Source organism: Pongo abelii, chromosome 7, assembly GCF_028885655.2.
Source record: "Pongo abelii isolate AG06213 chromosome 7, NHGRI_mPonAbe1-v2.0_pri, whole genome shotgun sequence".
Taxonomy (NCBI): domain Eukaryota; kingdom Metazoa; phylum Chordata; class Mammalia; order Primates; family Hominidae; genus Pongo; species Pongo abelii.
In genome coordinates this window covers 14380379-14404947 of record NC_071992.2, presented here as the reverse complement: position 1 = coordinate 14404947, position 24569 = coordinate 14380379, and the positions used below count along the sequence as shown (strand labels likewise).

Genomic DNA, 24569 nt, shown 5'->3' with positions numbered 1-24569 from the left:
GCTCTACACTTATATAAAATAAATTTATTTAGTCAGAATAGTCTTTAAAGTTTTTCCTAAGGAAGAAAACCCCATGTCTTTGTTTTAATAGAAACTCCCAATGAAGTCTGTATGTTTTCCTTAGCTTATGGTGATATTCCAGAAGAATTAATCGATGTCTCAGATTTCGAGTGTTCTCTCTGCATGAGGTAAGCATATAAAACTTTATAGAAGATGAATATTTTATGTTAGTATACATAAAATACCGTGTAGATAAAGGTAATAATAGACAATGTAAAGTAACACAATGCTGGAATAAAAATCAAAAGACATGAGTTTTAGGCCTGGGTTTACCTTTCATGCCTTGGGCAAATAACTGAATCTCTGAACCTCAGGTTTCCTAATTTAGAAAGTGGGGTCAAGCTTTGCATAGCCTACATCTCATTGTGAGAATCACATGGCTTCAGTATAAAAGGAATCTGGGAAACTGTAAAGTACTAAGAAAGTTATAGATATTATCATTATTGAAACTTACCTATCTCCATGGTTTTAAATTTGGGTATGAATTCGAATTAGTATTTTATGTATATGATCCTATCTTATTAATGTATATTAACCATAAAGTCTTTTTAAAGTAACATAAGGATAAGGATTTCCATTATTCAGAATGCTATAATTCTAAAAGACTAAATGTTTTGAAATAACATTTCTCATTTACATGAATTGTGTAGGATCAAAAGATTCATACGGGGTCAGGAGACCTAGTGCTGGTCACACTAGGCTGGTAGCAGTTACATTCCTGAGCAAGTCTTAATTCTGAGCCTTGGTTTCTTCATCTGTGAAGTGAGGGGATTATACTAAACAGTTCCTAAAGTACCTCTAAATCTATTTCTGGCAAATTCAAAGCTATCATGTTTCAGAAAATAACTAAAACTAGTTTTTCTGTAATGTTTGAATGATACATTTAGTATTAAGCCTAACATTAGGATTCAACTGCATTATTTATTAGACCATTCTTTTTATAAGTTTTATATCACAAGGCTCTTATAAACCTATTAAGGAATCATTTTTAAGTTGATATTAAAATGGGAATCTAAAGGCTATACAAAAGCTAACTAATAATTTTTAATGATGTATTTTACATTACTTATTTTGCAGAAAGTCTTTGAAATCTGGTATGTATTTTACATTCACTGCACATATCAGCTTGTACTAGCCACATTTCAAGTGCTTAGTAGCCATAGTGTCCAGGGGCTGTTGCGTTAGTCAGGACAGCTCTAGGCCCTTGGCTCTAGGCCCTTGGCAGGAGGCCTTTGTTGATGGAGAACTTTTAAAACATTCTGGAGGGTATGGTTACACTTATCACTGCCCCTTCCCTCCTCTCCTGCCTGCTGGCCCCTCTTTCTTCCTCCTTTAAATAGAGATTAGTGTTATGGTTCTATAGTGGTACAGGCTTTTCAGTGGATAGTTTAATGTGAAAACTAACATGTATCTTGGTTGATTTCAGGTTGTTTTTTGAGCCAGTAACAACCCCTTGCGGACATTCGTTCTGTAAGAATTGTCTTGAGCGTTGTTTAGATCACGCACCATATTGTCCTCTTTGCAAAGAAAGCTTAAAAGAGGTAAATATTTGTATATGTGTCTGTTTGTTGGTCTTAAGTTTGGCAGCATGGTTTAATTTCTGTTCAGCCATAGAAATAGTGATGATCACATTCAGAATTACATTCTATATTCTCAGTGACTAACAAGGATAATGTTTTATTACCCATATGCTAATGTTGGAGAAAAGTGAGGTTGAAGAGGATGGGGGGAAAGAAGACAGATGCTGAAGACCAAATCCCTTGTACTTAATTTTTTTTTTTTAAACAAAAGTGGGTATGGTTAGTTATCTGGTCAGGGATAAGTTCAATTTTGGTGATGACTATATTGGGGAAACCCTATTGCCCTGCCTCCAACCCTCAATAATAAGCCAGATGTGAGGACTGTTTCAGCTTCCTTAACATCTAGAACAACTTTGTTCAATAGAATTTTCTGCATTGATGGAAATGTTCCATATTTTTGCTGTCTGATATATTAGCCATTAGCCATGTTTGCCTATTAAGCTTTTAAATATGGTTAGTGTGACTGAGGAACTATATTTACATTTTATTAACTTTAAGTAGGCACATGTGACTAATGGCTGCGACATTGGACAATGCAGCTCTAGAAAAGTGGTAGATTGGAAAGAAGAGAGGGAGGTACAGCTTCCTATTCCCCTTCTTGTAGAGTCAGTGATCAGTGCTAATAACCTGTGATAGGTAAGTAGCTAGATCTCAGTGGATGTCTTCTCTAATTGATGAGAAGAGAGCACCCTCTTAATCATGCTTGAGTGACTGCAGATCACCTACGGTCAGGCTAAAGCCTGTGATTCTGAGAGGCAATTGCAGTTTGTAGCATTGATTGGGGAAAGTGATTCTGTCTCTGATGATTGACAGGATTGCTTAAAAAAAGTATCTTCCAAATATGAATTAAAAAATTCATAAAACCATTGTGAATATACATACAGTATTTCCTATATAGAAAACAACTCAGTACGGATGTCATAATAGCATGTCTGTTATTACATTTGATATGTGTCTTACATATATAACAAGCTGATATGTAAAACAAAAGCATATTTAGAATTTTCTCAAAGTCGGGAAACATCAGATAAATTTATTCTTAAAAGAGTTTGTTAGTTACATTTTCAGCTAATATTCTCAATGTTTTTAGATGAAGTACTCTAAACATGCTATTTTTCCAGACTTTATTTAAATACTCCCCAGGATAACTATGATGCTTTTTTTTTCAGAGTAACTGTTAGGTTGGTGCAAAAGTAATTGCGGTTTTTGGCATAATACTAGATCTATTGCTTTGATTAGGGATATTCCCTCTTTAAAAAATGTCTGGAGATTGAAAAATATATACTAAGCATATTTTTTTGAAAGTATAACTAACATACTATTTAGCAATATCCTGTTTCCAACTTTGAAGATACCCTGCATAATATAATTTGTAAATTCAAAATACATATACTTTAAAAAAATATTGGTATGCTGTTCAGTTTTACATTTTTCCTACTTGTCATTTTATTTTGCTCATTTTTCCATTTCCATCTATTTTAGATACATGGTTTTTATAGCAGCATAATAGTCCAGTGATTTAACATTTCCTTGTTGTTGGTATATAAGGTTTCTTGTTCTCTTTTTTATATACCATGCTTTTGCCAACATCATTTAAAATTAATGATTTTATGCATCTTTGTATAATCAAAGATATTATGACAGATATATATCTGTCACTCAAGGACAGACTTGAGGTCTGCTCTTCTACTCAATAGTGGGTGACAATGGAAGAAAAGTTTGAAAGAAAAATTATCTACAGACTGTGTCTGAAATTGGGAACAAAACAGATGTTTTGCTTTTCTTAAATAAGACAATAACCATTTCCTTAGGTTAAATTTTTGGGAGGTGAATTATTGGATCAAAAGCCATATATTTATAAAGCCCTTAAAACCAACTGTTGGATTGCCTCATCCCCAGAAATGTTACATTTATTGAGATTTTTATCAGTAATGTAAGAGTGGCTGTATTTCCCTAGATTTTTAAACATCTTTATTAACTTAATAGAAAATGATAATGGAATTGCTTTTATGATATCTAATTTGATTAATTTTGTGATAAACACTTATTATCTGTGTATATACTACCTGCCCAAGGCCACCTCTCCCCATGCTCCCCTGACCAGCAGCATCTGTCATCTGACAACTTGTTAGAAACATAGATTCTTGGACCCTACCCCAGATGCTCAGAGAGTCTGGCGTAGGGCTTAGTAGTCTCTATTTTAACAAGCCCTGATTCATGCTCAACTTTGAAAACCACCACCAATTTCCCAACCTCTCACATTTCCCCATCTATTCTTCATTGGATAATGACAAAACCCTTGCTTTTACTGACTGCAGATTCAAGGATGGCTTTATCTTGTGATAGTTTCCCAGGAGGTTTTCCTCACTAATTTTATGAAATAAATATGTATTGGGCATTTTCTTTGTACAAAGTTCTGTGCATACACCCTGACCATGTCCCTGGCCCTACGCTAAGCAATTTTTAGTTTAACTACAGAGATGTAATGTATCTGTGTGCATACACTACACTCTAAAATGCCTACTATGTGGTAAAAACAGTAAAATATGGGTTCTTGGGAGAGAAAAAAATAATTAAGGAAGAGTTTGTGAAAAAGGTAAAATTGGAGTCAGACCTTGAAGGATAGACATGTTTTTCACAGGCAGGAGTGAGAGAGATGGCTTTTGTAAGTTGGAATAGAGAATGACACAAAAATGCATGAGGATAGTACTTTTTCAGAATATTTAGGGGTCGGCGCAAATGTAAGATTTTATATAGAGCTGGGGTGGATGGATCGTATAGGAAAAGCAGTATCTTGATAAGGGTCTGAGTGATAGCGTCCCAAGAAACGCACCTTCCTTGGGTCACTCAAGGACAGAGTTGAGGTCTGCTCCTCTACTCAATAGTGGGTGACAGTGGAAGAAAAATTATCTAGAGACTGTGTCTGAAATTGGGAACAAAATAGATGTTTTGCTTTTCTTAAATAAGGCAAATGTGTTATTTTATTTATTCCTTATCCCCTTTTTGTATCTCAGTTAAAATGATAGTTTAGTGCCCATGAGCTGTCAGATGGAAAAGGGCCTCTGTTGTGGAAGACGGTGGGGCAGGGCCCTCTGCGGCTAATAGAGAAGCTGTGGTCACAGCAGGAAGCAGTTCTTCTGTACAGGGCTTGGTTCAGGTTGCAGCCAACTATCTTTACTGCGCTTGAGCAAAGCCTCAGACAGGTTTTTTTGCTTAGCATCATCCATTGTAATGTTCCCCTCACTAATTAATCCAGAATTGATGGTATAAGTATGTAATAAAGGCTTTAATATATCAGTTAACTGTGTTGCCTGTTTTATACTGTAGGAAAACCACTGCTGGAATGTAAAATAATATTGTCTTTTAGTATCTAGCAGATAGGAGGTACTGTGTCACACAGCTGTTGGAAGAATTAATAGTGAAGTATCTGCCTGATGAACTGTCTGAGAGAAAAAAAATATATGATGAAGAAACTGCTGAACTCTCACAGTAAGTTTCTTCTCATAAAAAAAAATTATGAACTACTACCCTTTAATAGTAAGGAAAAACCTCACTGCAAGCTGGATCCTGTCTTTAGTTCATCTCAGTCTAGTCAAGAAGTATTGGTCTCTTTCTGTGGTCCTCAACAGACAGAATCTTATAAAAGTTCACTTGGTAACATCCGGATGTTTTATAGGGAGTTATTGACTCAGCTCTGTGGGCTGAAGCAGTATTTTAGGCGGGGGAGGAATTTCCTACAGTGCCATCAGGCAGTGGAATGGGAAATAGAGAGGGGGCGCTGGTGACAGTGACATTGGTGGTGATGGCGGCTCTCATGTGTCATGGTAGGGCAAGAGGAAGGTTGAGGGTCAGTAACCTAGATTAGCAGGGGATTTTCTGTCACATGGAGGCCCGGAAGGGGGCTTTCCAAACTATGAGATCTGAGATTGAAATTGGAAGAGGGGTGTTCAGGGCCAAATCCTCAGTTAATGAAGATACTGAGTGGGAGCACAACTGAGTTGGTGTCGGGAGGGTGAAAATCTCGGAGGTAACTTTGGGATTCGGTAAGGCAGACCACTCTGCAAAGAACACAGCAGCTGATGGAGCTGGGTAGGCAGGGCCACGTGTTGCTTGTTGTTCCTTTTCTGTTTTTCTTTCCCGTTTTTCTCCCTTTCTTTTCCCTAAATGTCTTTCCCTCTTTGTCCAGTCACTTGGGTCTCTTTACATTTTATTAACGGGTTTTTAATTTCTTTATTTCTTTTACCCTCTTTTAATTGAACACACTAAAAAACAAAATTATAATTTGTATATGCTGTTTTATTTAACAACTTTTTGTTTCCATTGATTTTCAAAATATAAATTGAACATTTTGTATGTCACTTTCTAAGAAAAGCTGTGCTTGTAGACTCCTTTATCAACATGTGCCCATCAGATGTCTTCAGTGAGCCAGGTGCCTTCCATAGAAGAAGGATTTCCACTCTTTATAGGAATAGATATTGATTTGTCTTCTCACAGAATTGATATTTTATTGTGTGATTTATAAAATGATATGACAATTATGAACCTTTCTGATCAATGCTGAAGCATCTAGATTTAAGAAAACTGCAGTTATACTTTTGAAAATTTAAACACAGTGACACAACCAGCCTGCCTACGGAAGAGTGGTAGACTCAAAGGACAGAGGAGGGAGTCACACAGAGAGAGCTGCGCGTTGGAGAGAAGAAAAGCGACAGGATGTCCAACTGCTTACTAATGGCGCTGTTTCTTAAAACACAGATTTTAAACATGTTTCACCTTATGTTTATATAAGTCATTGATGGTCATTTTGAAAAAAACTCAAAAATACAAATGAGCATTTAAAAAAAGCCATAATCTGCAACCCAAAGGGAATCAACTATTGGCATTTTGGCATATATATTTGCAAACTTGAATGTAGTATGTATAAATAGGCTTTAAACAAAGATGGGATCATGTTATTCATGATCAGTATCTAAAACCTGCTGCTCTCATTAATATAAGCATTTCTTCTAATTCAGTTCATACACATCATCTTTTAATGGAAACATAGTATTCTGTTTTATGGATGTACCATAGTTGATCTTACTAGTCTCCTCTTTATGATTCTACAATTTGGTTACTATCTACATTGCTATGGTGAACATTCATATAGCACTTGTCCACTCATGTCTGAAAATAAGCTGGTTGGTTCCAAGAACGTGAACATTTCCTGCCAACAACGTAAGGTTTCTGCTGTCTGTAGCCATGTTCTTTAGCGTGCCTGTGCTGTTTCAGACTGCTGCCATTTTCCCCATACCTCAGACAGAACTGGGCATTGCCTTTATCCTTCTCTTTCTTTCTACCATTCTGGCAATGAAAAATGTTACATCATTTTAATTACTTGGAAAAAATGTTATCTCATCAAAATATATTTTCTGATCCTTGCGTTTGAAAATAATGGCTAAGAATTTTTAATTATTTGCTCTTTGTTGTGGGAGTTCACTTTTTCTTGTTGTCTAAGAGTAACTATGAGTGGATAAAAGGTATTTATTGTCATGTTATAAATATTTAAAACAGATTTTAATATAAAATATTACTTATAATAAATTCTCTTGATTCATAAAGATACTTAGCTCTGTAAGATAATCTGGTGTCTTAAAATTCAGTTTACTCTTATAAATAAGAGGATCACAGCAGATTTTTAGTATTAATATTTCATCAGTGTGAGCTTAATGAATGGGGTGCTGATTCTTGTTCTTGCCAAGAATAAAAACCACCTTATTTAGAACTAATTCTTTTTTTGCTTTACATTCGTTCATTACTGTTATAAACCTCACTCATTTTTTGTATGTGTTCGGTAATATTTTTCTTGTATGAATTCTAATAATTAAACTGTTTTTCCCTTAGCTTGACCAAGAATGTTCCAATATTTGTTTGCACTATGGCCTACCCCACTGTGCCTTGCCCTCTCCATGTATTTGAGCCAAGATATAGACTGATGATTCGAAGAAGTATACAGACTGGAACCAAACAGTTTGGCATGTGTGTCAGTGATACACAAAATAGGTATGCTTTTTGTGAACTTAAATATTTGTATTTATGTTAGACCTCTCAATATGGATGAGAACTTGCATGTTTACGTTTCAGCTTTGTTACTAATCAAGGTTTTCTTTTAGTTTTGCAGATTATGGTTGTATGTTACAAATTAGAAACGTGCATTTCTTACCTGATGGAAGGTCTGTGGTTGATACAGTTGGAGGAAAGCGGTTTAGGGTTTTAAAAAGAGGAATGAAAGATGGATATTGCACTGCCGACATTGAATATCTGGAAGATGTTAAGGTATTTTAAAATGTGCTTTGCCAGCATACTTTCGTATATCCTGTTCCAGGGATTGGTACAGGCATGCAGGCTATTTTCTAGGCGCATGAACCAGTTCTTATCAGAGAGCCTTACCAAGGTTATGAGAATGTGCTCCAAGTTATCTTTTTCGTATCTTGCTCTGAAATTGTTGCACATTCTAAGAGAACTTGGAAGACTAGAACATAGACTCTCTTTATTTCTACAGGCTTAACAACCAGCCCAGTGCCTAGAATGTATGTGTATATGTACACATGTGCATGTGTGTATACACATGATAGGTACTTAACAATAGTGGTTGAGTAGGTTGAATTTCCAACCCATGTAAGTTTTGAAAGGTTTACATTTCTGCCCTGTTTTATTGAATGTATTAGTAGTTGAAGCTGATGGAATTAGTAGATTGAAATTTGATGTAAATGTAAACACATCAAATCTTATAAGAATTGTTTTATATATTAAGATTGTTCTTGTGCCTTAAGATAACCTTAATGATAAAATAGAGTTGAATGCTGTGTGAAGACCCTGGGGCAGACGTAGAAGGCACTGTCAGTGTACATGTTGTTGATATCTTACCAGGGTAGGGTTTTTGTGATGTCTTTCTAGAATAGGGTTAATGTGGCCCTTTTGATGTTTGCAATACCCAGTTTACGTACTGCAGTTAGTTTAGGAACCGGAAAAGTGACTTATGATGCTATAAATACCAAATTGAAGGCAATTTCTTTTGGAAAGGCATTATAAAAACATAGATCTTATCCCTTCACTTGTTCATTGATCTGTTTAGGCCCTTCATTTCGTCAACATTTATTGGATATTGGCATTAGGTATTTTCACAAACATTAACTCATAGAATTTTCACAACTCTATGAAATAGTAGATGAGGAAAGTACAATTCAGAGGTGTTAATTAATTTGCCTGAGATCCTATAGATAATGTAACAAAAATGATTAAAGCAAACTCTCTGACTCAGACTGTGAGCTTTATCATTATGCCATTTGGCTCTCTGTTGATAAACCTGATTAGTCTGACGTTGGCAGTCCTATCTTATTATAAAAATGCTATGGGGGTACTTTGTCTTGTGCAGTTGGCCGAAAGTATTGTGTGAGTTGAAATTTTGAGTTGATTGATATAATCTGTGCCTTAGGCATACTTGGTTAATGGAATCACTTGCTAAAGGTTCTTCTTTGTAAAGTTAATAACCGTATTTCAGTTTTATGTAAATTTATGTCTTCACGTATTGGATTTGATGACAAAATCACTTGAGTATATGGCTGAATTACATGACTGTATGTATTAATACTTATAAACATGTAGGCAATAGAATCACATTCTAAAAGTATTACAGATTTGATATTTATAAACGAGTGCTCTTTGGTCCTCGGAATGTCTAGTAATTTTTCCTCATCATAATGTCTTCATCTATATAATGATTTTCTTGTCCATTCTGGAAAACCTTCTCAAATTTGTTTTATATAGCAAATTTTCCTCTTCTTATAATAATTCTGTTTTCTGTGACTTCTAATGAAATTTTAAGTTCTGTTAAAATTATCACAATAAAGTTCCTTGACTTTAAAAGCTTGCTTTTAAAATGGAGCTGGCCAAAAAGCAGGCAGAGACTTTAAAAGCATCTCTGCCTGCTTTTTGGCCAGCTCTGTTTTTCATCACAGACTCTTATAATTGTTATCATTCCTTGTTTACCAGAGCCTGTCATTTGTTTTCTTGAATTTTGTGAGGGTGCAAAGCAGATGCTTTAAAAAAAAAAAAAAAAAAAAAAGATTTAACAAGGCATAAGTTTGTTTCTTGCTCCTATCAATGTATGTTAGCAAGGGCCTGAATCTTGTATAGTCATTTCAAGACCAAAATTCTTCAATTGTGTGGCTCCTCTACCTTTTTTAAAAGTTTATTTTTATTGTGGTAAAATATACATAAAATTTACCATTTTAACCATCTTTGAGTGCACACTTCAGTGGCATTAAGTACATTCACATTGTTATGCAAAAAGCAGATGCTCTTTAAACTTTAGTTTTCATTTCAACTCTTTCAAAAGTAAAAAGTTTGCTTTTTTGTCTCTGGTGTGCTGTAGTCTTATTTTTATATTTCGAAATGTTTTCGGAGTCCCTTTGTTGTTTTTAAATGAGTCATCCTTGAAGTATGAAAGGCTGAGTCAGGCCTGGTATTTTTTCAGATGAGTTTGTGCATATGAGACAGAGCACGACCTGGCACGTAGCAAGTGGGATGTAAGTGTGCATTAAAGAAATCAATATAAGATGGATGAGTTAAACTTAGATCTTCCCACCTGTGTTCTCTGAGACTACTCTTCTATCTCAGGCTGGAAGCCTGATGCGATTAATTTTACATTTGCAGTTTGGTGACCCAGTAGTCTAAAGAATACACTGAGGGGTTCCAGAGGTAGCCATAGCCTTGGGCCTTTCCAGCAGAAGCTCATCATTGTGTAATTGACTCTCTGTCATACTGGCTTTATATGCTAACTTATTTGTTGTAGCTTTTTGTTTGTTTTTGTGTTTTGACCCAGTTCCTTAGTAAAAGATGTAATGTGCCTGGACTCCTCCTGTTACTACTTTCTGTCATGTCATCTACACCCTAACTACTTTTCTTTTTTTGTAGCAACTATCATCCACTTTTTTGTTCCACTGCTTTCAAAAGCCATTGATCCATAAAGACAAATGGAATTCCAAATTAGTGTAGACCTCTGAACCAGAACTCACTCTCAATCTTACTCCTCCCACTTGGGGGCTGTTGTAGGGTTCTGCAATATTGCGCTGCTAAGTCAGCAAGGTTAGGCATAGCTCAGGCCTTGCTGTCTTTCTTTAGTCTGGTCAGCCCTATATGAGACAGAAATATGTATTATAGCATAGGAATAATACTCTCTGGGAGGTCAGCACTGAAACAGGTATCGCCCTGTTCTTCTGATTCCTTTTTCCATTTGTGTTGGTTGGCATATGGCATATGGGCGGGGGATGAGACACAGAAGTCTTACTGACTATTGTATTTCTAGGTTGAGAATGAAGATGAGATTAAGAATCTCAGAGAGCTTCATGATTTGGTTTACTCTCAAGCCTGCAGCTGGTTTCAGAATTTAAGAGACAGATTTCGAAGCCAAATTCTTCAGCACTTTGGATCAATGCCCGAGAGGGAGGAAAACCTTCAGGTATGGTGGCTTTTCTGTTCTTCCAAAAGTCACTTTTTTGTAAACCCAAATTTGCACACTTCTACATTTGTTTTTTTCATTGTCCTTTCTGCACTACTTTTTCTTTGACTGCCCCCTCCCCGGCACCAGCCCCACCTCATCTTTGCAATCATGAGTTCTCTAGAGCAGTGGTCTCCACTACATTCTGTACAGGTAGAGGCTGGAAATACATGTCAGCTGAGATGCCTGTACGAGAGAGTGCCAGAGAGGGAGCAAGTCCTTAAGAGGATTTTTAGGAGGGGGTAAGGAATTAAAAATGGGATGTTACTATCTAGAAACTGTGACTGTGAGACAACTAACCATGCCTTCGAGCCCATCGCCTGTTGCTGTTATTCTTTGACAGCTGAGAGACTTGCCATTTTCTATACATTTAAAACATCTTTTCTCACCTTTCTTTGTATCTCCCAACATTTGACCCAACCACTTCAATTCATTTTTGTCTCTTCATGTTTAATACCTCACTTCTCATGAAACTATTATTCTTTTAGTCTTGCTGGTACTTAGGGTTTACACTTAAGCTTAGTCTAATGAATGTTTATCTGGCACTTTTCTGTGCAAGCAGAACTGCAGGAGGCATAAAAGAAGGGTCTGGCTCCTGGAAAATCTGGTCATAGACTCACTAAAGCACTACGTTTTAGGCATAAGCATTTTGAATTGAATTAAATGTTTTTGATCAGAAGGTGATAGGTTTACAAAGGAATGGCTGTCAGTAAATATGTGAAGATGGAGAGATAATAGATCTCATTGTAATGCACACTGCCTCATTCCCGTTTTCAAGGGTTGGTCTACATTTGTCTGAATCCCAATTGAATCCTTCACCTGAACTTGAAACACCAACATTAGGCCACCTCCAAATTTAGTATTCATTCTGTTTAGCGTATTATCAGTTGCCATCTATTTGTTTTAACTGATTACCTGAATCTGATTAAACATCATAGAAATGGGCTTTGATAAGAACAATATTGAATAAGAAATTTTAAATAACAAAACAGCTTATAGAAAAATTCAACGTAACTTTCCCATCACCTTCACCACCCTTGCCTTTTATTGTCCTGTCCTCTGTCACTGCTTTCTGTTAGCAATGTTGTGTGAGTTAGGATTTGGGCAGGAAAGCAAAAGCAACCACCCTTCATATTCCCAGAATGAAGGGTTTGATGTAGGATGTAGACTTTATATAGTAGTTGGGAGAGCTGTGGGAGTAAAGGTCAGGGATGTCACCTACAGAAGTCAGGGAATCTGCCACCAGAGATCCTGCATCAGGAACAGCCAACAGCGTGCTTCTGAAGAACTAGTGGGGAAGTGGCTGTAATTCTTAGGAATCCCAGCGAGTCCGCACCACTATCTCAGTCTACAGCAGTGGAGAAAAGGGTTTCCAGGAGCTCTCTGGAAAGTTCCTGCCCACACTTTGCAACAATCTTCAGAGGATAATGGCTTCTCTTACAGCTTCCACACCCAACAAAAGTGCCTTTCATCGGCCAACTCTAACCTGGAACCCTATGGCAGAGGGGATTCTAGGAGACAGTTTGTAATGTCTGTGGAATGCAGATGAGGAGGTAGCAATGCTTAGCTGACAGCAGACAATACACAAATATAGAAACCGAATCTGATTCTAGAGGGGCCTACTGAGATCAGCACTGATGTCATAGCTCCTTTTGTCATTCTGAAGCTTTATATTTTAAGTCCGATAAATAGCAACTGAAGGTTCAGTGAAGGTGGCTTACAAGTCCTTTTATGGAAATTTCTAGTTTTTTCAGTAGTCAATAGTCAGCCCTCACAGCATTACCAGGACCTTTTCACTGGAGATATGTTTCTTTTTTGAACAAAATTGGAAGCTGGGGCCTTTTTCTTCTGTCTTTCCAAGGGTTCCATAATACTTTGAGGAAATTTTAAATCTCAATTAACATTTCTTAATGCTTTAAATATATAGCTCAAGAAAGTGGCTGTGAACTAGGGTCATGTTGCCCCCAGAGGATATTTGTCATTGCCTGGAGACATTTCTGGCTGCCACAGCTGGGCGGGAAGGTGCTGCTGGTACCTAGTGGACAGAGATCAGAGATGCTGCTGAGTGTGCTCTAGTGCGTAGGACAGCCACACGCAACAAAGAACTATCTGGCTCAAAGTGTCGGTAGCCTGAGGTCAAGAAGCCTTGCTAGTGTAATAGGAGGAAAGAGCGCGTGTTGACTGTGGAGAGTCCGGTCTGGATTTGAATCTCGGCTCTGCCACATATGAGCCGAGAGATCTTGGACAATTTGCATTACATTGCTGAGCTTCAGTTTCCCCCATTTTATACTTTGCATAATTGTTAAGGACATTGGAGATAGCACCTGGCACATAGTACAAGTGCTCAATAAATAGTAGTTTTTTGGTGGTTTGCTACTGTTATTACATAAATCCTTGTTTTATTAATGCTATAAACTGTCCATTGTTTTTAGGCAGCCCCTAATGGACCTGCATGGTGTTGGTGGCTTCTTGCAGTTCTCCCTGTAGATCCACGATACCAGCTGTCGGTTTTGTCAATGAAGTCTTTGAAAGAACGGTTGACCAAGATACAGCATATACTGACCTATTTTTCTAGAGACCAATCTAAGTAACTAACTGTTTGGATCTCCCTTTAAAGTTACCCTAATCTGGCTGCATTGATGGCCAGATTGTCTGCTGCCTTTGCACATCTAGTGCTGGTTTCAGAAATTTAATGAAACTTTTCTTTTTCCTTCAACCTCCTGAATCATGTGGTTCTGCAAATGAATACCTTCAACTAGGATTTAGACCACTAAGAACTTGCACAGAAAAACACGCACTGAATGTGTGTTGAACCTCTACATTGTGAAGTTGCACTATGTACCATACTCTAAAATGAAATAAGAACTCTGTATGTCTGTGAGAGAGGGTGTGTGGGTGTGTGTGTGCGTGCGTGCTTGTGGGGGTTGGGTAGTGTGTGTGCATTTTCTCTGGCTTTAAAATTTTAAAACAAAAAAGAAAAAGCCATAGAGAGCAGAACTTGCTGAGGGTCATTTATTGCCCAAGTTTACAAGAGTAGCGATACAAGTTTTTGCAAATTGAATTTGCCTCAGATATATCTGTCCTAATGCTTATATTTGCACAAGTATGTAAAATATCGTGTTGAGGATCATTCTTTGTTGGAAATACTGCTCTTGCTGAACTGTCTTGACCATTGACTATGACACAGTTTCTTATTTATGTAAATACTTGCATCACAGTGGCCGACAGGCATTGGATGCAGAACCTAGAGCCAGTTTTCAGGAACAATTGTAAACCTGACATGGTACTGTGCATCTATTCATAAAACACTCAAAACTGTGAAAATATGGTTTACATTTAATTGTACATAAAGGTAAAGGGAGAACTCAGTTCAGTACCAGTTAGTTTGTACATTTTAGGGGGCTTTTCACATTAACTGCCCATTTATGTAATTTATAGTTTGACATGATGTGTTTGTTTTAAAAAAATGCATAGTATAAACCCATTAAGGATCTGGGAAAAGAGAAGAAGTTTAATATAGAACTAAGCTTTTAAAGTTTGTTTTTGTTTTTAATTCTGGTCTCGGTGCAAATGTTAGTTATGCCTTATTCATATCACAGTTAGATCACCATGCTGCGACATGGTTTATATTCATGCTGCCCTAGAAACTTTTGTAATTATTTGTTGCAAATTTGTGACTGTCCTTATTAACTTTCTTTTATGTAAGTAATTTGTAAAAGTTTCTTAAAATTTTTGCTTTTGCTTATTTAATTTTGAATAAAAGCTAAATTCCTAATACTTTTTCTTAAATTGTAGGTCAGTGTTAAAAACAAAGTCAGTAGAGGAACCAAACTGCATATGTTAAAGAACAGATGAGTTTTGCTTATGGTTTGGTGGCATTAGATATATGCTATGGTTTCCAAAAACTTTGGCCATTTTTATTTTTTGAGAAAAAAAAAGCAATTTATTGAGGGTTTAGGCCTCAGAACCATCCCTAAAGCACTATTTTTCAACCTTTTAAAAATCTGTGTCCCTTTAGGGTAAGGCTAAAATTCTTTTCTTTGATGCCTCACCATTTGAGACTTCTCTTGGTTACATAGACTGGACTGTTTCTGCTCCCAATTCCTCAGCTAGGATTTTGCAAATGTCAGTCACTCATCTTTTTTTTTATTTTTATTTTTTTTTTAGAGACAGGATCTTGCTCTCTTGCCAAGGCTGGAATGCAGTAGCACAATCATAACTTGCTGCAGCCTCAAACTCCTGGGCTCAAGTGATCTTCCTGTCACAGGATCCTTGGGGTGGCACTTTGCCAGCCAGAAACATCTGTGGCTAGTGGCGCCTTCTGCCTGAGTAATGCTCATGCCCACTGGGCTTGTTCTGGCCACTCAGCCTGGCAGGCTGTGCTTGGCTTTTGCTACCAGCCCAGATCCCCCACCTGCCAAGAGCGAACCAGGCACAGAGCAGCGAGGGGTGTGTGGGCAAGTGCATGCAGGGTCCAGACACTGCACACAACCAGGCACACCAGCTGCTGTCTTGGGGTGGGCACCTTCATGCGAGGTTGCAGCTGGACCAGATGCACCACATGTGGCTTCCACTGCAGGCACCCACATCTGGACAAGGGGAACACTGTGGCACCCAGAAGCTTGGAGATGCCAGGAACGACAGAGCTCCAAAGAGGGTGTCACAGCGCTGGCTTAGGCACCCCTTGGGTCTGGACTCCCCAGATAGCTGCAGCTCTTCTTGTCACCCACAATGTGGTGAGTGGGGGGGTAAGGGGGGTACGTGTTTCAGCCCTGTTTGTGTTATAGTTCTTTCAGTTTCACCATTTAGCAAGTCCTGAGTTCTTGCCCTGCATCCAGGAAGAATGAGGTGCACAGACAACTGGAGGGTGAGCAAGGCAGAGAGGAGCTTCACTGAGTGATAGAACAGCTCTCAGGAGACCCAAAGTGGGTAGCTCCTTTCTGCAGGCAGGTCGTCCTGATGAGTGTCCAGCTTTCAGTGGAGAGAAGACCCTTAGTGGGTAGCTCTTTTCAACAGGCAGTTCATCCCAAAGAGTGTCCAGTTCTCAGCAGAGAAGAGACCCGAAGTGGGTAGCTGTTTTCCACAAGCAGGTCATCCAGAAGAGTCAAGGAGACCCGCAGTGGGTAGCTCCTTTCTGCAGCTGGTAGTCCTGAGGGTCTGTTTGAGTCTCACTGAGTCTAGGGTTTTTATGGGCTCAGGAGGGGAAGTGTGTGCTGATCGGTCCATGGGCGGCCATGGGTGGGCTGGGGGAAAAAGCACCATATGTTCTCACTCCAAGCAGTGGACTCCAGCTGGAACTGGCAGCTCAGGCCCCAGGCTTCAGGCCATCCCTGGCTTGAAGGTGAGGTTTCACCAGGACCCACCCTTTTCCATCCTGCCACCATCAACATGCCATCCATAGCAACCAGGCTGTTGCTACCAAGAGGCACTGGCAGGCTTGTGCCAAACTGCCCTCAGTGCCCCCTCGGCCTCCCGCCCCTGCTTGTTGGTGCCCAAAATTCAAAGGGGGCCAAGGTGGTGGGACTGGTGTGTCAGCACCACCCCTAGCACGCACACATCCAGCCAGGTTGAGCTAGCACCTGGGTTCAGCCTCAACTTTGCTCCAGAATTGGAGCAGGTGTCAGGAGAGGGGAGAAGCAGGAGCAGGCACTTCTGAGCCTGTGGGGGCAGGGGGGCTTCCAGGAGTACAGGCATGCCCAGGTCTGGAGCCATAGCTGGGTGGCTGCAATGGCACCCAATGAGTGTGGGGCTCATGCCCTGCCAACTCAGTAGGGGGTGGGGCTCCCACCTGTTCCCTCCCCTATTGGCTCCACTGTGTAGTAGTGTGTAAACCTGCTGTGATATTAAAAGTTATATATCCCTAGGGTATTGCGAATAACATCACAGTGGGTGTACAACCACTGTGATATTTGAAGTAATATCTCCCTAAGATATGACAAAAAATATCAAAGCGTGGACCCAGTCGTGGCATCAAAAATAACGTCTCTGTGGATATTCCGAATAATATCACAGGGTGTACACAGCCTGTGACATTAGGAGTAGCATCCCCATAAGATATTCCGAGTAATATCACAGGGTGTACACCCCATGTGACATTAAGGGTAACATCTTAGGATATTACGAACAACATCACAGGGTGTATGCCCCCTGTGACTTTTAAAGTAACATCCCCCTAGAATATTAGGAAGAATATCACGGGTGTACACCCCGTGTGACATTAGGCGTAGCATCTCCCTAGGATATTACAAAGAATACCACTGGGTGTACACCCTCTGTCATATTAGGAGTAACATCCTTCTAGGACATTATGGATAATATCACAAGGTGTACACGCACTGATATTCGGAGAGATACCTCCCTAGGATAGAAGGTATCATATCAGAATGTACACGCATGATGTACACCCACTGTGATATTAGAAGCAATATCTCCCTATGATAGTATGAGAAATATCAAAGGGAGTACACTCTTTGTGCTATTAGAAGCAATATCTCCCTATGATAGTATGAGAAATATCAAAGGGAGTACACTCTCTGTGCTATTAGATGTCATGTTTACCATGGATATTACAAATAATATCACAGGGTGTACACACATGAGGTACAGCCACTGTGGTATTATTTGTACTGTCTTAGAGAGATATAACTCTCTAATATAACAGAGAGAGCTATAAGTCTGTAATATCTCTGAGATATTACAAATAATATCACAGTGAGTGTACACCCACTGTGAGATTTACAGTAATATCTCCCTGTACAACTACAAGTATTATCGAAGGGTGTCCACCCCCTGTGACCTCAGAAGTAACATCCTTCTGGATATCGGGAATAATATCATAAGGCATACCCACCCTGTGACATTTTGTACACCCTTTGTGACATGAAAAGTCACATCCCCCTAGTATATTACGAATAATATCAAGGGCGGTTGACGCACAAGGTGTACACATCCTGTTACATTAGGCGTAATCTTTTTCTGTGATTTCTGAATAATATCACAGAAGGTGTACACACATGGTGTACACTCCAGGTGACATTAGGAGCAACATCCCCCCAAGCTGTTAGAAATAATATTACCAGGGTTGCATACACATGGTGTACACTCCCTGTGACATTAGCAGCAATATTTCCCTAGAATATTACGAATAACATCAGAGGGGGAGTACACACATAATGTACGCACCTTGTAAAATTAGGAGTAGCATCTCCCTACGATGTTATGAATAATATCACAGAATGTGTACGCACATGGCATACACCCCATGTGATGTTGGGAGTTACATCCTTCTAGTATGTTAGGAAGAATACCACAAAGATGCTCACACATGGTTAACAGCATATGGGATATTAGGATTAACATCCCTCGAGAACATTACAAATAACATCACAGGGGCTGTGCACACATGGTGCACATGCCCTGTGACGTTAGGAGTTCATTTCCCTGACACATTACGAGTAATATCACAGAGTGTACACCTTCTGTGATATTTGGAGTGACGTCCCCTAGGGTAGTACGAATAATATCACAGGGTATACATCCCCTGTGACCTGAGGAGTAACATCTTTCTAGGATATCGTGAATAATATCACAAAACGCACAGCCCCTGTGACACGAGGAGTAACATCCACCTAGGATATTAGGAATAATATCACAGGGAGTACACCCCGTGTGACAGTAGGAGTAACCTCGCCTGAGGATATAACGAACAAATACAGAGGATGTACACGTGTGGTGACATTAGCAGTAACATCCATTTAGGATATTACGAATATTGTCACAGTGTGAACACCCCCTGTGACATTAGGAGTAACATCTCCCTGGGATATTACGAATAATGTCACTGGGGGCACATACTCTGTGATATTAGCAGCAACATCTTTCTAGGATATTACGAATGATATCACAGGGTGTCAACTCACTTTGATATTAGAAGAAATATCTCCCTAGGCTATAAGCTATCTCATGTCACAGAGTGTACACACATGGTGTACACCCACTGTGTTATTAGCAGCAATATCTTCCTATGATTTTATGAAAACTATCACAGGGTGTACCCTCTGTGGGTTACTAGAAGTAATGTTTACCATGGATATTACAAATAATATCACAGTGGGTGTACACACATGGGGTACACCCACTGTGATATTAGGAGTGATATCTCTCGAAGATATTACAAATAATATCCCAGTGGGTGTACCCCATGTGTGTACACCCACTGTGATATTTAAAGTAATATCTCTCTATAAGATTACAAATAACATCGAAGGGTGTACACCCCCTGTGACACTAGGAATAACATCCCCCTACAATATTGGGAACAATATCACACAGTGTACACCCCTGTAACGTTAGGAGTAACATCCCCCCTGAATATTACTAATAATATCACAAGGTGTACAGGCATTGTGACATTAGTCGTAATATCCTGCTAGCATATTTTCAATAATATCACAGAAGGAGCACACCTGTGACATTAACAGTAACATTCCCCTACAATAGTAAGAATAATATCACAGGGTGTACATGCCCTGTGACATTAGGAGTATCATCTCGCTAGAATATTATGAATAATGTCACAGGGTGTTATCCTCTGTGCCAATAGGAGTATAGACCCCTGGGAAATTATGAATACTATCAAAGGGTGTACACCCCTGTGACATTAGGAGTAACATCTTTCTAGAATATCACGAATAATATCACAATGTGTACACCCCCTGTGTCATTAAAAGCAAAATTGCCCCAGGATATTACAAAATAGAACACAGGGAGTACACCCCGTGTGACATTAGAAGTAACATCCCCCGAGAATATAGCGAATAGTATCAGAGAATGTACCTGCATTGGGACATCAGTAGTAACATCTCTTCAGGAAATACGAATAATATCAAAGGGTGTACACGCATTGTGAAATTAGTAGTGAACTCCCGCTAGGATATTACGAATTTTCTGACAGGGTCTACACGCCCTGTGACATTAGCAGTCATGTTTTCCTAGACTACTACGAAGAATATGAAAGGGTGTACAGGACCTGTGAATTTCGAGTAACATTTCTATAGAATATTGCACGTAACATCACTCTGTGTACACCCCGTGTGACATCAGGGGTAACATCCCACAAAATTATAACGAAAAATTTCACAAGGTGTACACCCTCCGTGACATGAAAAGTAATATTTCCCTAGAATACGACCTCTAGAATCCCCTAGAATTCCCTAGAATCACACCTCTCTGATATGAGGAGTGACACCTTATAAGGATAATACGAGTAATTTGACAAGGTGTACAAACCCTGTGACATGAGCAGTGACATCCCTCTAGGATGTTATGAATACTATAAAAGGGAACATACCCCATGTGACAATAAAACTAACCTCCGCTTAGGAGAACAAGAATAACATCACAAGGTGTACACACATTGTGACATTATTATTAATGACCCGCTAGGATATTGGGAATAACATCACAGTGTGTAGAGTCCTGTGACGACAAGATTAACATTCCCCTACAATATTACGAATAATATAGCAGGGTGTATATCCCCTGTGACTTTAGTAGTGGCATCTTGCTAGAATATGGAAAACAATGTTCCAGGGTGTGAACCAAGGGTGGCAGTAGAGAAAAGATCCTAGGAAAAATGGGGGAGTAATATCACCCCCCTCTCCCCCCCTGGATGTTACGATCCACGTCGCAGGGGGGCGAGGACGCCCCCCGCGATGCGGGGAGTAATATCACCGCTCTCTCCCCCCCCCGGATATTACGGTCCGCGGTGGTCACACAGCGTGTTAATGTTATTGTCAGTAACATCTTCTCCACCTCTGGAAATTACCAACTATATCACAGACGGGTGTGCATCCTCTGCACTATTTGCAGTAATAGCATCCTCTTCCCCCTGGATATTAAGAACAATATCACAGGATTCTTTCTACCCCCAGCGGCATAGGGTGTAGTATCATCCTCTCCCACGTTGAAATTATTAACAATATCACTGGGGGCGTGTCCACCCCATGCGAAATTGAAAGTCACATCATCCTCTTCTCTCCTGGATCATGGGAACCATATCACTGGGGTGGTGTACACTTTCTGCGGTATTGGCAGTAAGATCATCCTCTCCGCCTTGGAATATTAAGGACCATATCACAGGGGGGCCGTACACACCCTGCGCTGTGAAGACGAATATTATCCTCTCCCGCCCTGCACATTAGAAAAAATATTCACAGGGTGAGTGTACACCTCCTGCGATATGGGGGGGTGATATCATCTTCTCTTCTTCTGGATAGTAGGAACAATATCACATGGGTTTGTACACTTTCTGTGATATTGGGAGTAATAGCAACCTCTCCGCCTTTATAAATATTAAGAACAATATCACAGACTGGATGTACACCCCCTGCGATATTGGGAGTAATATCAGCCTCTCCTCTCCATGGATATTAGGAATAATATCCCAGGATGGGTGTACACCTCCTGCTGTATGGGGAGTCATATCGTCCTCTCCCTTCTGGCTACTAGGAATAATATCAGAGGGTGGGTGTACACAGCCTGCGATATTGGGAGTAATATCACCGTCTCCCCTTCGGATATTAGGAACAATGTCACAGAAGGTGTGTACACTTCCTGCGATACTGGGAGTGATAGCATTCTCTTCTTCCGTGAATATTAACAGTAATATCACCGGGTGGATGTACACCCACTGCTATATGGGGAGGAACGTCATACTCCACCCCCTGGAGATTATATTCGGATCAATATCAGCGGGTGGGTGTACACCTACTGCGATATTGAACGGAATATCATGCTCTCTCCCTCCCTGGACATTAGGAACAATATCACAGGTGGGTGTACACCCACTGAGGAATTAGGCATAATGTTACTATTCATTATTCCTCATTTATTATTCACATGAGTATGAATCACCAATATTAATATTAATAAATAATTGCTAATAAAAAGTGTTCAGAATATTAATATTAATTATTAGGAGCTAATATTACTGTTTTCTAATGAATAAGATCAATATCAGTTATTAATATCAGGCGTTATTAATCATCAATATGAATCATTTATTGTTATCGTTTGTATAACTAATATTAATTATCATTATTATTGGTATTGATTTTTAAAATTATATGAGTTAATATTGATAATTATTAGTATCAATTAATAATTGATATTATTAATTGCGATAAGTAATATTGATATTAAAATGGATATTATCGGTTATTAATTATTAATTGCATTAATAATATTATTAATTGCGATAAGTAATATTGATATCAATATTGATGTTGAAATTGATATTAATTGCGATAAGTAATATTGATATTAAAAGTGATATTATTAATTGCGATAAGTAATATTGCGCCATTCCACTTAATATCTGTGATCTTGTTGCTAATATCCAGGCGGGGAGAGGACGGTATTAATCCCAATAATCCAGAAGGTGTAGACCTCCCCTGTGATATTGTCCCTCATATCCAAAGGTGGAGAGGAAGATATATCTCCCAATTTCGCATGGGTTGTACACCACCCCTCTGACATCGTTCCTAATGTCCAGGGGTAGAGAAAATGACATGACTCACAATATGGCAGGGGATGAACACCCCCTCCATGATATTGTTCCTAATATTCAGGGGGGAAGAGTATGATATTATTCCCAATATGAGAGGAGGTGTACTCCCCATATCCCAGGGGGTGGATAGTATCCCGATCTGTTATAGACTCCGCCACGATGCGGGGAGTAATATCATCCCCCTCTCCTTCCCTTGCTATTAGGATACACATCGCAGGGGGGCGGGCGACCCCTGCGCTGCAGGGAGAAATATCACCCTCCCCCCCACCCCCGAAATGACGAGCCACATCGCGGGAGGGTAGACACCCCCAGTGATGCGGGGAGTAATATCTACCCCCCTTCCCCATGGATATTAGGAGCCACATCTCAGGGGCGTGGACACCCTCTGCTGATGCGCAGAGTAATATCAAGCCCCGTCCCTCCCTGCATGTTAGCAGCCACTGTGGACACGCAGTGTATTTACCATATTTCCAGTAAGATCATCTTTTCCATTGAACCTTATGAACAAGATCACAGAGGGGTGTACCCCTCCCGCGATATTGGGGGTAATATCGTTCTCTCCTCCACTGCATACTGGGAACAATATCAAAGGGGCATGTATTCCTCCTTCCACATTGAGAGTCATAGCATACTTGCCTTCCATATATGAAAAACAATAGCAAAGAGGGGGGCAGACACTTTGACGATATTGGGAGTAACATCATTCTCTCTACACATGGGTATTAGTAGCAATATCACAGGGGGATGTACCTTTCTTGTGATATTGAGAGTAGTGTTGTTGTCTTCCCCGCTGGATATGAAAAACAATACCACAAGGGGCGTGAAACCACCTGCCAAATTTGAGGGAATGTTACCCTCTCCGCGCCCGGATATTAGAGAGAATAACACAGGGGTAATGTACACCCACTGCTTGATTGGGAGAAGGATCATCCTCTCCCTTCTTAGATATTAGGAACAATATCACGGGGCGGGGGGTGGTGCACTGCCTCTGCGATATTGGGAGTAAAACTATCCTCTCTTCCCCTGGGTATTAGGAAGTGTATCAGAGGGGGAGGGTGCACATTCCCTGCGATATTCAATGTCATCTTATGCTCTCCCTCCCAGGGTATGAAGAACAATATTACAGGAGGGGTGTACACCCTCTGCGATATTGAGAGTCATATCATCCTCTTTCGCTCTGGATATTAGGAACAATATCACAGGGCTGTGTACACCACCTGCGATATTGGGAGTAATATCATCCTGTCGCCCTGAGGAGAGAAGCCATTTCTCTACTGTCTCCTGTCTCTGAAGAGGAGGAGGAAGTAGAAGTGGAAAAACAACAGGAATGAAGTCGGTGGCAAGACCAGCCGGTGGCACTGATGAGCCGGCATGAGGTGAAAAGATTAACCCCCCACCCCACTCTAAGCACATGTGCTCTGAATCCATCACGACCCTTTCACGTGTAACCCCTTAGAGTTGTAAGCCCTTAAACGGGCCAGGAACTCTGTCTTCCTTCCGGGAGCTGGGTTTTTAAGACGCGAGTCTGCCGACGCTCCCGGCTGAACAAAAAAACCTCTTTCTTCTTGAATCCGCTGTCTGAGGGACTTTGTCCCCTGCTCGTCCCACTTGATTTCTTGGTTCACTGATCGGGAATCGAACGAGAGCAGCGGCGGTGACAGTGCTGAATCCCAACCACTAGACCACCAGGGGAACTTTGAACTTTGTGGGAAATAGATTGCCCACCATTAGAAGTGGGTTGGCCATCAGAAGGAAGCCTGGACAGGTCCCTTGTTTCTAAGGTGTGGCACAAGGTAACTGGTAAAGGATACCTAGACCAGTT

General features: G+C 39.8%; 1 protein-coding gene across 2 annotated transcripts in view; it reads left to right on the top strand.

Annotated features, from left to right (window-relative positions):
- The window catches only part of LONRF1 (LON peptidase N-terminal domain and ring finger 1), a 33595-nt gene extending 18640 nt beyond the window's left edge, over nucleotides 1–14955 (top strand). The window contains exons 6-12 of one of the 2 annotated variants that reach the window (XM_002818826.6): nucleotides 125–188; nucleotides 1487–1601; nucleotides 5008–5129; nucleotides 7524–7682; nucleotides 7793–7955; nucleotides 10987–11139; nucleotides 13611–14955. In XM_002818826.6, coding sequence (XP_002818872.5) covers nucleotides 125–188; nucleotides 1487–1601; nucleotides 5008–5129; nucleotides 7524–7682; nucleotides 7793–7955; nucleotides 10987–11139; nucleotides 13611–13769 — 935 coding nt within the window. In that variant the 3' untranslated portion in view covers nucleotides 13770–14955. Of the gene's footprint in view, nucleotides 1–91; nucleotides 189–1486; nucleotides 1602–5007; nucleotides 5130–7523; nucleotides 7683–7792; nucleotides 7956–10986; nucleotides 11140–13610 lie in introns of both variants that reach the window. The other variant, XM_009243546.4, reaches the window with a different exon arrangement.
- Nucleotides 14956–24569: the final 9614 nt, after the last annotated feature.